This window comes from Myotis myotis, unplaced genomic scaffold (assembly GCF_014108235.1).
Source record: "Myotis myotis isolate mMyoMyo1 unplaced genomic scaffold, mMyoMyo1.p scaffold_m19_p_3, whole genome shotgun sequence".
Lineage (NCBI taxonomy): Eukaryota > Metazoa > Chordata > Mammalia > Chiroptera > Vespertilionidae > Myotis > Myotis myotis.
The window spans coordinates 29,985,144-30,000,163 of record NW_023416335.1 but is presented as its reverse complement, the minus strand read 5'-3'; the positions used below and the strand labels follow the sequence as shown (position 1 = coordinate 30,000,163).

The following is a 15,020-nucleotide window of genomic DNA, read 5'->3' as shown; positions in this document are numbered from 1 at the left end:
AGACCTTGTTCTTTTGTATTTATGCTTCTGATAAAACACTGAGCAAAACATCTTGTTTATAGTCTATGAGCCTCTGACTTGGTAAATGGGCCGCCCTAGTGCTTTTAAGGACATTGTATATCTTTTCTTTACATGTGAGTCTTTATTCCCCGTGTGTGTGCCTTGGGCACATGCAGGCACACAAGCAGTCCTTTCCTGCCTCTGAGTGGGGGTGCCTGGTGAACCTGGGCAGGGCAGCTGTTTTTTTTGTTTATTCTCTTAGTTGGTTTTCTTTTCTTTCCTTTCTTTTCTTTTTTTTTCTTTCCTTCCTTCCTTCCTTCCTTTCTTTCTTTCTTTCTTTCTTTCTTTCTTTCTTTCTTTCTTTCTTTCTTTCTTTCTTTCTTTCTTTCTTTCCCTTTCTTCCTTTCTTCTTTCTTTATAGTTGACATATAACATAGTGCAAGTTTAAGGTGTAAACATGTTGGTTTGATACATTTATATACTGCAGCGGTTCTCAACCTGTGGGTCGCGACCCCTTTGGCGGTCAAATGACCCTTTCACAGGGGTCGCCTAATACCATCCTGCATATCAGATATTTACATTACGATTCATAACAGTAGCAACATTACAGTTATGAAGTAGCAACGAAAATAATTCTATGGTTGAGTCACAACATGAGGAACTGTATTTAAAGGGCCAGAAGGTTGAGAACCACTGATATACTGCAATAATTGTCACCTAATTATTATTTCTTTTTCGCGGTGAGAATGATTAAATTCTAGTCACCTAGCAACTTTGAAGTAATAGTCCAGTATTGTTGACTGAAATCACTACTCTATGTGCTAGATCTCCAGAACTTACTCATCTGCTGGTTGCGTTTGCCGTGTGAATGCAACACTGTGAGACAGCAGGCAGGGACACCAGGGGGGTCACGGGGCCTTGAAATTCCAAGGTAGAGTTTTTGCAAATGGCCGTTGTTTGTATTTGATATTCAGATCATGCTACCTTGAATTTCCAGTCTTTATGTAGGAGTGGCACCATAGGCTAGGGCAGTGGTGGCGAACCTTTTGAGCTCGGCATGTCAGCCAGCATTTTGAAAAACCCTAACTTAACTCTGGTGCCGTGTCACATATAGAATTTTTCTGATATTTGCAACTGTAGTAAAACAAAGACTTATATTTTTGATATTTATTTTAAATATTTAAATGCCATTTAACAAAGAAAAATCAACCAAAAAAATGAGTTTGTGTGTCACCTCTGACATGCGTGTCATAGGTTTGCCATCACTGGGCTAGGGGGTAGCAGTTTTAATTTGTCCCTTTATGCAGTACATTCTCAAGGAGTTTTCATTGTGTACTCTTGTTAACACAGGAAAATTCTCCTGTGACTTAATGCATGACTTAAGTTTATCCATATGTTCTCAGAGGGCCTAAAAAACTTAGTTCAGGATCTTCTTTTCTTTACCACAAAGCATAAGTATCAGCACAAACTCTCACACACATTCACATGTACACCGTACAGTCACACACACAGTTCACACATGATTTTGTCTATAAATTTGACCTACCTTAGAAGATATATCACTGTAACACTACTTGCCATGACAGTCAACAAATTGGAACAACGGAATAATTCATTAGAAATAGCACATAGTCAACATTGGTGGTTACTGACTTATTTTAAATAAATTTAACTTGCAATGAAAATGTTTTCTTATACAAAGCCCAAACAGAATTTTGCACTGCTCAATTTTGACACATTTTTATTTTGTTTGCTATTTTGTTTCTTGTAAATGAAAACAAAGATATTTGTATATTTGATGCAGGTGTGCTTTTTCATGCTGATCTATAAAAATGAGTTTTATAAACTTGCTAAAAAACAACAACAAAAACAAACCACTATCAAATGTGGTAAACAGAGAAAGTATGAAACCCCAAAGAAACTACAAAACACTTTTCTAGAACTAATAAATGAGGTAGGCAAGTCATTGGAGCAGGGCTGAAACCAGCTATCACTGAATTCCATTCTTATGTCAAAGATGCTTGGGTCATGCCTGGAGATCTCACCGGGGTCTCCCCAGGGACCACTCTGAGAGGAAGCTGGGCCCTGCGGCATGTCCCAGGCTTCTGCTGGGCTGTGAGCTATCCCGATTCACACTAGTAAAGCAAGTAGAGAGTTGGGTCAGAAAATAGTACATTAATAGTGAAATGCCTTGTGAAATCTTCAAACTTCATGAGATTTTGCATTCAATTAAAATATATCTATATCTCATAATAATTTCATTGCTTAGTTTTTGTCCTCCCACATTTTCAAGCAAATAATATAAGTTAGGAAGATGCCTAATGAGGCTGTTCAATCTCTCTTTTCTTGCCATCTCCCCTGCAGGAAACATATCATTGAGCTTGAGAAGAGTTGAGGAGTTAGGACAGAGTGTGTGTTGGTTGGCTAATGACTGGACTGGTTACGTTAAACAAGTTTTGATTTCCTTAGACCTCGAATGGGCACGATACTAGCTCTTGTCATGATCAATGTGGAGAGATTAACTGAAGAAGCGATTTTAAAACATCCAGTCAATGATTTGACACGAGGCTTTTCTCTTTGAGTGGAATTAATCAAACAGTATGCATCCATCTGTAACTTTTAATATTATACAGCCCACATGTCACAGTCTTGTACTCCAAAGTAGAAACAACATCTAGAGCATTCCCTGGATCTGCCAGTGTTAGAAACAAAATGACAATGATCCTTGATTCAACCAATGATACAGTCTCTGATGTTCCTGACTCTGGACATTGAGATATTTGTATGTTGCCAAACATTACTGTGCCAAGTTATGAGTTAAAATGAGGTAATTAAAAAAGCAGATTGAGCTATAAGTTTATGATTTTGAGTCATGAAATGTTAATTGAAAATATATCGAACACTGAGTACTAAGGTTTGAATGCTGGGAATTGTGTGACAATTAGTTAATAGGTGACAAAGTTGGAAACTCAGATAAAATACTTGCAGAGATTTATTTAGGGTGGTTTTCAACCACTGTGTTGAGATTAGTGGGAAAATATCAAGGAGGTATAGTTGATCTGTAACCCACAACCACAACCATTCCTATTTTTAAGAGTTAAAAATGCCTGGAAATGCTATGGTAAATATTGCACATGTGATTGTCAACTTTCAAGTGATTCACATCAGGGAAAATTAGTCAAGAAGTGAGAACTATGATCTTTTCCTTCTATCTATTACTTTTATCTAAGAAAACAGAAAAGCATATCTTCTAGATTAAAACATTTTTCATTATTGAAAGCATTTGTTAAAATTTCTCAAAATGTCTCTCACTTCATTCGGCTTAGTTATTAGTGTGATTAAGAGCTTCGTTGCACAGAACACTTTGACTAAGAGCTCCCACATATGCAAAATATTTCCTGCCCAAGAAATACTCATATCTTGCATATACATTGCATGCTGAGTACAGAACGCATGCCACGCACAATATCTTATTTCATCCTCATAGAAGCATCATGAACTAAACATGAAGAATTTTTAAATTTTATTTTTCATCTATTTTCTCCATTTTATAAATAATAAAAGGTTTGAAATGTCATCAGAAAGGGGCAAACGGGACTCAACTCTGAGTCTTCAGATTCTTAGTTGTAATATTTTAATAGGCATATTCTTCAAGTATTTTTCTGTCCCTCTGTGTGGTTTTGCTATTAAATGATGTCAAAGGGAAATGAGTACTTTTAATTTCCAAAAAAAACTTTTAATTTTCGTACTAACCTCATTTTAAGCTAGTTTTGCCGATAACGAAAAATGACATTTCCAGTGAAATCATCCCAGACACTGTTGAAGAGTGGGAGGAATTTGAAAGTTTTGTAGAAGACGCCGAGTTCTGTATTTCTGACAATTTTCATGCCAACAGATGTTCTGGCTGCAGAGGAGAAGGAGCAATTTCAAAGCATCATTCCTGCCATCAGGCAAACTGCCCTCTAAAAGCCTCTATTTTGATTGACTTCCTCCTGGACTATTACATAATTAACAGCCCTGTCTACAACTACCAAGATTAATTCCACATTGCTGCTTCCAACCAGAATTTAACGGAAGTAAAAGCTGTAACGAGAATAAGGAGAATTGAGAGTGGCTATAATTTCTTACTATTAAGACCTTCGTTAGGAAAACTGAAGCCACGGAACAGTGGCTCCTCTACGCCCCTGAGATGCCACCCCCGATGGACCCCTGATTCCTCACCTTTCTCAGTGGGAAACTCACCCGCCACTGTAGTCCTGATTCAAACCCCTCTCCCTTCCTCAGCCACTTCCTTCTCTTCACCACACCTCCCCCGACAACTCCCTTTCTCTTAGTTTTTTATCCCATCTTTATGTGTTTCTGTCTCAGCATATGAATATTTTGATCTCTCCCACTCCACACCCCAGAGACTGGACTGTTTCATCTCTATCCTTCACATGATTGATAAAAAGAAGTCCGCACAGACCCCACTTCCACACCACAGCCTGCAGTCCGTGTCCTCCCCACACCACCAACGGCTTCCTTTGACTACGGTTTATTCTCTGCCCATGTCAGTCAATCTTCAAAATATGTGCTCCCTTTGTTGTGATGACTGATTACGTTTAATTTCTCTACTTCCTCCCTAAACACTCAAGTCTTTCTTCACCCCTAAAATCTTAGCATCGCCAGTTCATTCACTCCATGTTTTTTTTTTTGCATGGTGATGATTTCCAGATTTTATTCTCGAATCTTTTCTGAGTTTCAGGTCCCTAAGGCCAATCATTTCTTTGAACTCCACTTGAACTTTAATAAGAAGTTCAAAGTCAACAGGACTAACATAAAATATAAGGCTTTCTCTGTCGAGAAATTTCCTCTTCCTCTTGAGAACACTCTTTGGTTGAACGAGTCCACAGTCCATTCTTTTCCCCAGATAGAGACTTGAAAGGCACCATTGACACATCTCCTTTCTCCCCCCCTGTATCCAATCTGCCCCCTCATCCTGCAAATTCAGCCTCCTGGATGCCTCTCTACATCTTCTTTTCTTCACCACTGGTGGCCTCTCAGTTTGCCTTATCTCTTTCCAGGTAATCTTTCACGGGGATACCAGAATGTTCTATCTGAAACGACAATCTGCTCTTGTCATTTTGTTTCACGACCGTTAGCACTACCCATTACCTCCAAGACATAGTTCAAACTCTTCTGCAAGGCATACGAAACTCTGGCTGCGTCCCCAACCTCATCCATCTCTGCTCCTGTCACCACCAGTGGTCGGCAAACTGCGGCTCACGAGCCACATGCGGCTCTTTGGTCCCTTGAGTGGGGCTCTTCCACAAAATACTGACTTCTGCGCATGGGCCACGAAGTTTCAATCGCACTGTACATGTGCGCCCACACGTGGTATTTTGTGGAAGAGCCACACTCAAGGGGCCAAAGAGCCGCATGTGGCTCGCGAGCCAAAGTTTGCTGACCACTGCCATAGACTCCAATTTTGCTGATCTTCCGACGCTTCCCATATACATCAGGCACACTCAATCCTGTGTTCCTTTGTGTGTGTTGCTAATTTTTAATGAATGTCCTTAAACATTTGTTTGGCAGATTCTTATTGAAGTGTCAGTTCTTGAAACCAAAGCTTCTTTCTCTCCTACAACCATTCCTCATCATGTTCTTCAAGGTTTGGTCCCCTCCTGGGCCACTTGCTAACCCCTCCCATTCATGTCTATTGTTCTAGTTCCATATTGTGTTGTAGCTACCTCTTCTCTTGCCTTTGCCCTGGATACATATTTTTGTTTTGGCTGTTGAGCTTCCAGGGGTGAGCTCTTTATCTTTATATCCTCAGCTGACTAGCATTGCATATTTGGCAGGTGATGCTTATGTGTTTGTTGAATGAAAGGAATAAATCAATGACATAACCAACCACTTAGTAATTAAAAGATACCGACAAGAAGAAATAATAAGTTACTTTAAATTAACGCTCTTTAATAAACATATTAATGACACCGCGTATGATAGGACCCACTAAATTTCTGTGTGAAATACATAAAGCACCGTGACCTTCTCTTTTCAGAAGGAAGGGTGCAGCTAAGGTGAGAACCGAGTAAAACTGTAAATATGTTCTGGTACAACAAGAACCGTTTTTGTTTCCTGCCGGAAACATCATGTGCTATTATGTATCCAAGCCTTATAAACACATGGGTGCGCAATGTCCAGGCGATTTGCATTATCCTGGAGGCCAACTATGGCCGCAGTGACTTGTCACCACTGCAGCTTGACCAGGAGCCAAGCTATAATGCTGTGTGCTCTTTATCTTCACAGGTATTTGAACCAGACCCTGAGAGACGACCTATCAACAGCAGAGCATTCCCTGAACAGGGAGAGGTTTGCTGTTTTGAAACAAGCCTTGAATGTAGTTGGCTTCAGTAACTTGGTGAGTTATAAATATTTCACTGAGAAAACAACCTTGCACTAATTTATTAAAGTTAATCTTTCAAAAACTTTTACCGAGTCCCTATCACATTCCGGATGTGGTTGCACACACGGGTGAGTCAGCAGAGAACGAACCCCAATCTGATCTCTGCCCCTGGAGTTTACATTCTAGTGGGGAGTCAGACATACCCAAGGTGGTCAGGTCACAGGTACTGTGAAGACCAACAGGGAGTGACAAGAGGAGGGGCTGCTACCTCCCAGAGGGTGGCCAAGGAGCCCTTCTCCCAAATGAACCCTGTGAGCCACTCAGATGAAAAGAACTTTACATTGACAAGCATAAGGGAAAATTGGAAGAGCTGAAGGAACTGTTTATTGGTGAGAATCACTGTATTACAATATCTTCCTGAATAATATAAAGCTTTTTCACCCCTTTTAATTGAATTTATTGTGGTGAGGCTGGTTAACAAAATCATACATGTTAGGTGCACATCGTCTGTACACTGTATCGAGTGTTCACCACCCCAAGTCAAATTTTCATTTATCACTATTTATGCCCCCTAAACCCTTCTCCACCTCCCCCTACCCCATCCCTTGAGCAGTCAACACAGTGTAGTCCTTTTTTTTATTTTTAAAGAATTACCAAATACATGCAAGCATTATGAAACTGAGAAATATAATTTAACATGTATAAATTTCTAGGATAATATAAATGTCCTGGATCTGTGTTGTACAGTATGGTAGCCATGGTCACCTGTGGGCACTGGACATTTGGAATGTGGCTAATGAGAGTGAGGGAATGGATTTTTAATTTTTCATTGTTTTAATTAATTTAAATTGAAATGGTATTGTGTGGTGAATGGTTACTGAGTTGTATGGCACAGGTCTAGTGAATAAGAAATATGAAGTGATCTAAGCCTTGTGACTTCTCAGAATTCCCCCAAATCTCTTTCCCTTACACCTTATCTGATTCCCCTTATTGAATATGGTGTTTCTTGAATTATGGCCAGTTCCTCATTAACAATTGATATGAGATTGCATGGGTAACTTGGGTATGCCAGTAGCCCAGAAACCCAAATTTAGTTATAGTTTTTTAAAAGTTATTTTTCTTTTCCTTAAACCACTAACTTAATTGCTTTGGGTATTTGTATGTTTTTCTCTTGCCCACATAGATAAGGCTAATGGGGCAGTGAATGGGTAGGAAGGGGTGGGAAGGTGCCGAAAAGGGAGGGGAGGGGAAGGTGCCGAAAAGGGATGGGGACTCACCCTAAATGAATTAGCTCTGGGCTCTTTGCTTCACTCCACCCTTACCCCATTAGTGATTGAAATTCTGGGAAGGGCAATCATATGGCTTTTTTTTGTTTGTTCTCTGATTATCCAATCTATGTGTTTGTCTTTTACTAACTCCTACCCCTTTGCACTTTCCTGTCTTTCCACTTGCTGCTGTTGAATTTTTTGTTATTTCCCCCTTTCTCCATGCCTGAAATGTCTGCTGTCTTATAGGAAACTGGGATGTAGAGATGGGTGAGGGACCATTCTGCCAGAGTACCAGGTCCTTAGAAACAGGGCTTTAAAAATCCATGATTGATCCTTAAAGGCAGGACAAGCAAAATATACCTCCCACCTAAGATAGCGAATAGAGAATCCAACAACCTTCTTGGTAAAAGAGATATGGGCATTTTAACAAAAGACAATCCCTTCATCTTGACCCTTTGGGGAGACTGGGATGATGACAATGGAGTCTACTTCATAGGGATTCATCATGTCCAATGCGATTGGAAGAAAGGTATTTCTAGGCGGGCGAGGGCCTTGAATCAAGGCCTTGTAAGTTATTGTGGTCTTGGGAGTTCTGTTCAGGAAGGCACCTCCACCTCTTCCCTCCATCACCACCAGCCTAGCCCGCCAGCAAGGAGGCGTGTGAGTGTTGCTCAAGGTGCCCCCTACTCTCACAGCAATTTATTTGTGTCCCTGTCATAGATTTTACTGCACTTTAATTCATGTAAAGGCTAGCTTTCAGGCCTCTGCTCTCCACCACTAAACTGTAAGATCCTTGCAGGCAGAACAAAGCCTTCCTGTGGGTGTGTCCAGAAGTGCCTATCTCATGGCGGCAGGGGTGGAGGTGGTGGGGGGAGGGGGGGCTAGAACATTTAACGAGTTACTGGGTTTATTAAAAGGTCAAGGGAGCCCAGCCAGTATGGCTCAATGGTTGAACAACAATCCATGAACCAAGAGGTCATGAGTCCGATTCCCGGTCAGGGCACATGCCTATGTTGCAGGCTCAGTCTCCAATAAGGGGCGTGCAGGAGGCAGCTGATCGATGTTTCTGTCTATTCCTCTCCCTTCCTCTCTCTCTAAAATCAATAAAAAAACTCATTAAAAGAAAGGTGTGGGGGGGTGGTTGTCAGGTAGTGTAAGAGGTAAAGTGTTATCTAAACAAGCATAAATGAATTAAATTTGAAACCCTCATTTATGATTTGGGAGTTACCAAAAAGCACTTTTAAGTCGTGCCGAAATCATAGAGGGCTAACCTGAAAATGACTCGGCCATCGTTGTTGTCAATGCCCTCATTTTAAAGATGATCAAACGATGTCTTATGATGAAAGTAGAGGTTCTGGAGAAATTCATGAAGTCCCATGGAGTATATTGTTTCAACTATATATTTATAAAGAAAATAAGAGTAGTTCCTAGTAAAACTTCCACAGGCAGGAGCTTTTTATTTCCAAATTGCAGGTTAGGAAAATAAGTAAAACTTTAAAAGGTTATGACACTTGCCCTTTATGGAACTTGACCAATGTTACTATTGATACCATCACACTAAGTACATATTATTCCAGAAAAGCATGTTCTAGCTTACAGCATTTTACTGACTTTTCATGCTTACCACCAAATGACTGTCCAAGACCAAATTTAAGGTATTTTTTTATGCAGCGTTCCAGATTCTCAGATATTTTCTCTCAGCAAACATCCTTTTACTTCCTTCTACCTTCTGCTCAGAGATAGCTCTTGCCAAATTCATTTTTTTCTGAGTTTTCCTTAAAATACCTTTAAAAAGCAATTAGCATTTTATTTGTCTAGGCAGTTGTTTTCATCATGCCACCCTTAATTTTCTAGGAGAAGTAAAAAAAATTCTTTAATCACAATAACAGTTTATCTCATGAGAGAGAGAACTAGAAGGCGGACACCATGGCCCACATTCCCTAGCGAAGCAGCCACAGCGGCCGGGAGGTCTGATTGGCCTCCGTGCATAGTTCCAGGCCAGCCCTGGGAGGACGTGTGAACCTGACCTTCCCAGAGACGTCCAGCCAGTCAGACCACCACGACACAATGATTCAGTTTTCATTCTGATACTTTTGTGGAAACGTAATGCACGTCAGAACATCACCTCCTCACTCTCTTTTGTTTAAGGAACAGAAACATTGGTTTACAGGAAATGTGCATTGAACTATGAGATTTTAATTTTGAATTAGAGATTCGAACATTCGAGATCTGAGAAATCACAAGCCTACTAATATCAAAAACATTTTTTTAAAAAATTTATTTTTAACTTTAAGACAGTCAGACATAATTTAGGTATTTTTGTGGAGAAGTATTCATTATCATTAGATCTTTATTTTTCTCTGTAAGTCCTAGTGAAAATACTGAAATGCATTATGCAATAATTTCATTGCTTTTCTATAATAGAGCAGTTGACCACAGTAACATCATTTTTTAAACCTACTTTTAGGGTTTTAAAGGGCTTTACTCTTTACGTCTATTTTCTTTTAAGCAACCCTGTTCCTTTTCTCTATTTATAAAATGCACAGGAGGTGGAAAATCTGCTTGTGATTCTAGCAGCAATATTACACGTTGGAGACATTCGGTTCACGTCTCTAACTGAGGAGGACTCTGCATTTGTTTCCGACCTCCAGCTCCTAGAACAAGGTCAGTGGAACAGACATAATACGTGTGAAGTTTTGCAGACCTGCCAGTAGATGGAGACACAGTACAGAAAAGCCTGGTGGGATAAACACTAGAGCAGAATTTAGTGAGACTGGTAAGGGGAAAAACAACCCTGTAACTTTGTTCTTTTTTATAAATGGCTACGGGAATGAATAACAAGATGTACATTTATGTTCTCCTGCTGCCCACCATGTTAACAGGTTGATTCTTCCGCACATACTTGGGTTTATTTATATTCTAACTATTCTCCACCCCCACCCCCGCCACCCAGTATATTTTGGGGGCACGTTATTAGCTAAACATTTTAAACCTAATATAATTGCTTTTCTGCAAAGATCTTGCCAAACATCTCTCTCCTTTGAAGTTGCCTGTTAGTTACTCCCAGTTTTTTGGTGTTTTTTTTTTTTTTTTTTTTTTCCCTTTAAGATACCTTAAAACCACAAATTGTCAATGAACAGCATATCTTCACCTCATATCAAAGTCCTTTAATCGGGAATTGGGAGAAAACTGCCATATCTATTTGTGAGGGAAAGGAGAGAAAAAACCAGTTCTGACTTAATGCAGGAGCCCATTAACACTCATCAACACTTTGATTGCTTACAGGCTGTTTCTTTGGTTGAATTTGACAAGTTGGTTGTTTCATTTTCTTTAATACATACATTTTCTAGTGGGTCTGTGTAAAGCTTATAAATCATAACCATCAAGTACAATGTTCTCTTTCTAAACAAAATACTAACGTTAGTTTTCCTCACTGCTTTAATTGTAGTGGCTGGGATGTTACAAGTCTCAGCAGATGAACTGGTGTCTGCTCTAACAACTGATATTCAATATTTGAAAGGTACGTTTTTCCAATACTCTGGCTCTCACCTTGGTGCAACCCTGGTCTTCTTTGAAATACAAAAATAATTGCAAACTTACCTTTTCCCACTCAGTGAAACGATTTCTGTGAATTGAATGCCAAATGAGAAAAGCATTGAAAACCTGTTTGGTCACTTGATCTGACTATATATCTTAAACTCTCAGAGCTTTTGAGAGACCGTTTTGACTAATTGGTCACCCTTTCTCGCTGCTCAGTCATTTTAGACAAAGTCATCAACCCAAGAGCATTGATTTAATGAAAACATTGGGTCCCTGTGTGTATGTGGTGCCACACTGTTCTCTTCAATGAAGAGCATCCTTTTCCCTCCATGTCAACACTTTTAATAAATAGCTACCATTTATTGGGCACTTACAACAAGAATTCTAACAACCGCTATAAATGTGGGGATTTTTAAAAATTCTGACAGGTTTCTAAGAGGTGGGCATTTTCATTTCCATAACTAAGATTTCAAAGAGGTTAAAGAACTTTGTAATCATTAAGAAATGGCATTTTTGGAATTAGAATCTAATGTTACCCAATCCCCAGAATATGTCTCTATGCTGTAAGCATTTCTAGGCAAAGGGCCAGGGGAGTGGCTTTCCCCCATCCTCTTCAGTTATTCACTATAAATCATTGCTTTTCCAACCTTCCTCTGTATTGGAATTCTGGGAACTCACCATTCACCTGATCTTTTTACTCTAAAGCACCCTTCTTCTTACCTCTGTTCCTATTGGACCTACTTGCAGGTATTTAGGTATGTGACTTATAAATTTCTGCTTCACATCTAGAGTTCCCTTCCATGTTTCTGAACTCTGTGAATCTGCCTGTTATCCACTCAGTTGTCCAAAAGTCATTCTTTTTTAAAAAAAATATACTTTATTGATTCTTTACAGAGAGGAAGGGAGAGGGATAGAGAACCAGGAACATTGATGAGAGAGAAACACCAATCACCTGCCTCCTGCACACTCCCCACTGGGGATGTGCCCGCAACCAAGGTACATGCCCTTGACCGAAATCGAATCTGGGACTCTTCAGTCCGCAGGCCGACGCCCCATCTACCGAGCCAAACCGGTCAGGACCAAAAGTCATTCTTGATACCTCTTCCTCCTCCTTCTCCACTGAGTAAATCAGACACACTCCACCTCTACTCCATAAACAGCTGTCATTCTTACTGCCTTCCCTTCATTTCTATCACCATTTCCTTAATTTATCATTCCCTCCCCAGATTTTGGCAGGAACAGTCTCCTTCATCTTTTATCTTTTCCTCATCTCATGTTGCCTTCTTTTCACACTGCTTTCAGGTATAAGCTTTCTGCAAACATGATTTCATCCATGGGAACAGTCTTTGAAAGATTTCCCAACATCTTTGGAGTTAAGCTTGTCACTTTAGGACAGCACAAGAGGTCCTTTTTTACTTGGGCCTTACCCAACTTTTATGCTTCGTTTTTAGTCATTCTCCCACTGCTGTTCTTGCATCCATCCACACTAAGTTTCTTGAAGTTATCCAAATGCATTGTTGTTTTTTTTTTATCTCCTGACTTGTTGATGAAAAATTGAACCCTCCATTAATATCTATAATTTAATATATGCAGATTCCTCTGCTTACACTTGCCCTCATCTCCTTACACACGTGCCAGATGTGTGTCGCATTAGAGCCCGTAATCACGCTGACTCTAGAGACCCCAATTCTATAATATAGATAGAGCACTGCTTTCAATGCTATTGTGTGTTGTTCCATCCCCATGGCCTTGAACGTATAACTCCCTGACTCTCAATTATCTGCTGCTGTTTTGTTTGTTTGTTTGCTTATTTCAACCAGTCTCTGAAGCAGTTTTGCTCCCTTGTGTGCATGTCTGTGATTAACAGCTTAACCCTCATTTCACGTGGTCTTCATCCTGTCATTTATCTCCCTGCTCAGCCTGAGTTGCAATGGTTAGCCAGGTTGGCCAAGGCTATAAAGTTTAAATATGATGTTCCCATTTCCTCTTCACTCTCTAGCATAAATGCTGTCATAGGCTCAATTCCAAAACATCCTCACTTATTTTTTTCTTCTCTAGTCTGTTCTCTTCTAAAAAATCTTATTATTCAAGGTTTCAATTGCCATCTCTTTGAGAATGTCACAGAAATTTCTCCTTTAAGGCCCAACCGAGTTCCCACATTCCAGACCCACATTTTGGTTAGTTGGATCATTTCTTTGAAAATATTTAAAATATGACTAATTTTCCAGATGGCCAGGTTTCCAAATGCCTTGGGGATGATTCAGTATCCAAACCAGTGAGCTGTTAGCAGGAAACTTGTTAAGAGGGGCCCTTCAAAGAGTTGGTTCCCTAAGAGAACGGAAATTAACAGTCTGCAAAAGGTCAAAAGCTGTGGTCAACAATTGTAACAAATAAGATGCAATGTATATGACACATGTAAGGGAAACATTTTATGTAATAATTGACCAAGACCGCATTTATTAGAATCTTGGTATATTTTTCAACATCTTCTGGGGCTTGGGGGTGGGTGAGGGATGAATAGGATATGCACAGTTTTGCTTGCTTTTCAATGAGAGAAACCCTTGTTCTTAGGCCTCTTCTCCTCTCCACTATCCCAGGGGATATGATCACACGGCGGCATACTATAGAGATGGCGGAATTTTACCGGGATCTCCTGGCCAAGTCCTTGTACAGTCGTTTGTTTAGCTTTTTGGTGAATAGCATGAATTGTTGCCTCCAGAGTCAAGATGAGCCTAGCAGGTAAGACTGATGGATGCTGGTTGCTGGTGTCATAGATAACTTAAAAAGTCTCACCTCTTAAAGATGCTTTACAATCCAGTGTGACCCATAAATTAAACTATTCTTAAAACATTTTATTTTAACAAGTTGAAGGATTTTATTGACTATTTACAAAGATTTAATCCTCCCTCCTCCCACCCCACACACATTGATGAATTAATCAAATCATCTCTCATGTATGGAGATACACATACATGCTCTCTGGACTGAAGGCATATAGTGTCTTTGGAGCACCAATAAGTATAAAGGTGTTTAAATCTAGGAGGAAGACAGTTCAAGAATACCTAAAGCAGTTAAGTTTGTTGAGGAACCCATGTCTGTCTCGGAACCAATTTGATGGTGCATTTCAGATCAGCAATTCTTCCTGTTTTCTTCACATATTTTGTGGATTACTTGATGAAGGGTCTCTATGGTAATAATTTCACGCATAGCCTTAATCATCTTTAAGTAGAAGCTATTCAGGACTATTTGATTATCTAAAAATTATAGATCTCCATGGCATCTTGTCAATGGAAAACTTTGTTAATATTCTTGTCACTAATAATGACCTTGAGCAGATTATGGAAAGCAAAATTTCATCCAGAAGACTTTACACATTCTTATCCTATGTAATAAAGAGCTAATATGCTAATTAAACTGAACAGCAGAACAACCATCCGGACGACCTTCCAGATGAAGCTGGTGCTGCGAGGGCTGAGCCTCTTGCACGAGTTTCATGCATCGGGCCTCTATCTTTGAATAAAACCTTTTGAAAATTTCTTAGTTGTCTATATACACTCCTTTACCAAATTCCTGAAAATTGCTGCCTTTAGAGGTTTCTTGGAAAACATTATAACTAACATGTATTGCTGGGAAAGTTCCTAAATAAATATAGTCATCTCAGAAGATTTCAAGGACAAAGGGATGCTGAAATTCTCATTATAATGTATAATGATCATTCCCACTGTAATGATCAGCAGATTAAATATGCAGTCTGTGATTTAAGGGCAAATATAGTATTATTTATATTTTAGCAGACATGCCTTAGTGTTTGATATAGTGACGAT

The 15,020-nt window shown here is 39.6% G+C and overlaps 1 protein-coding gene across 2 annotated transcripts in view; it reads left to right on the top strand.

The window, feature by feature from the left end:
- MYO16 (myosin XVI) overlaps window positions 1-15,020 on the top strand; it is a 417,071-nt gene that overhangs the window by 173,503 nt on the left and 228,548 nt on the right. For both annotated transcript variants that reach the window (XM_036301819.1, XM_036301818.1), the window contains exons 16-19: window positions 6,292-6,403; window positions 10,203-10,320; window positions 11,105-11,176; window positions 13,794-13,935. In XM_036301819.1, coding sequence (XP_036157712.1) covers window positions 6,292-6,403; window positions 10,203-10,320; window positions 11,105-11,176; window positions 13,794-13,935 — 444 coding nt within the window. The remainder of the gene's footprint in view (window positions 1-6,291; window positions 6,404-10,202; window positions 10,321-11,104; window positions 11,177-13,793; window positions 13,936-15,020) is intronic.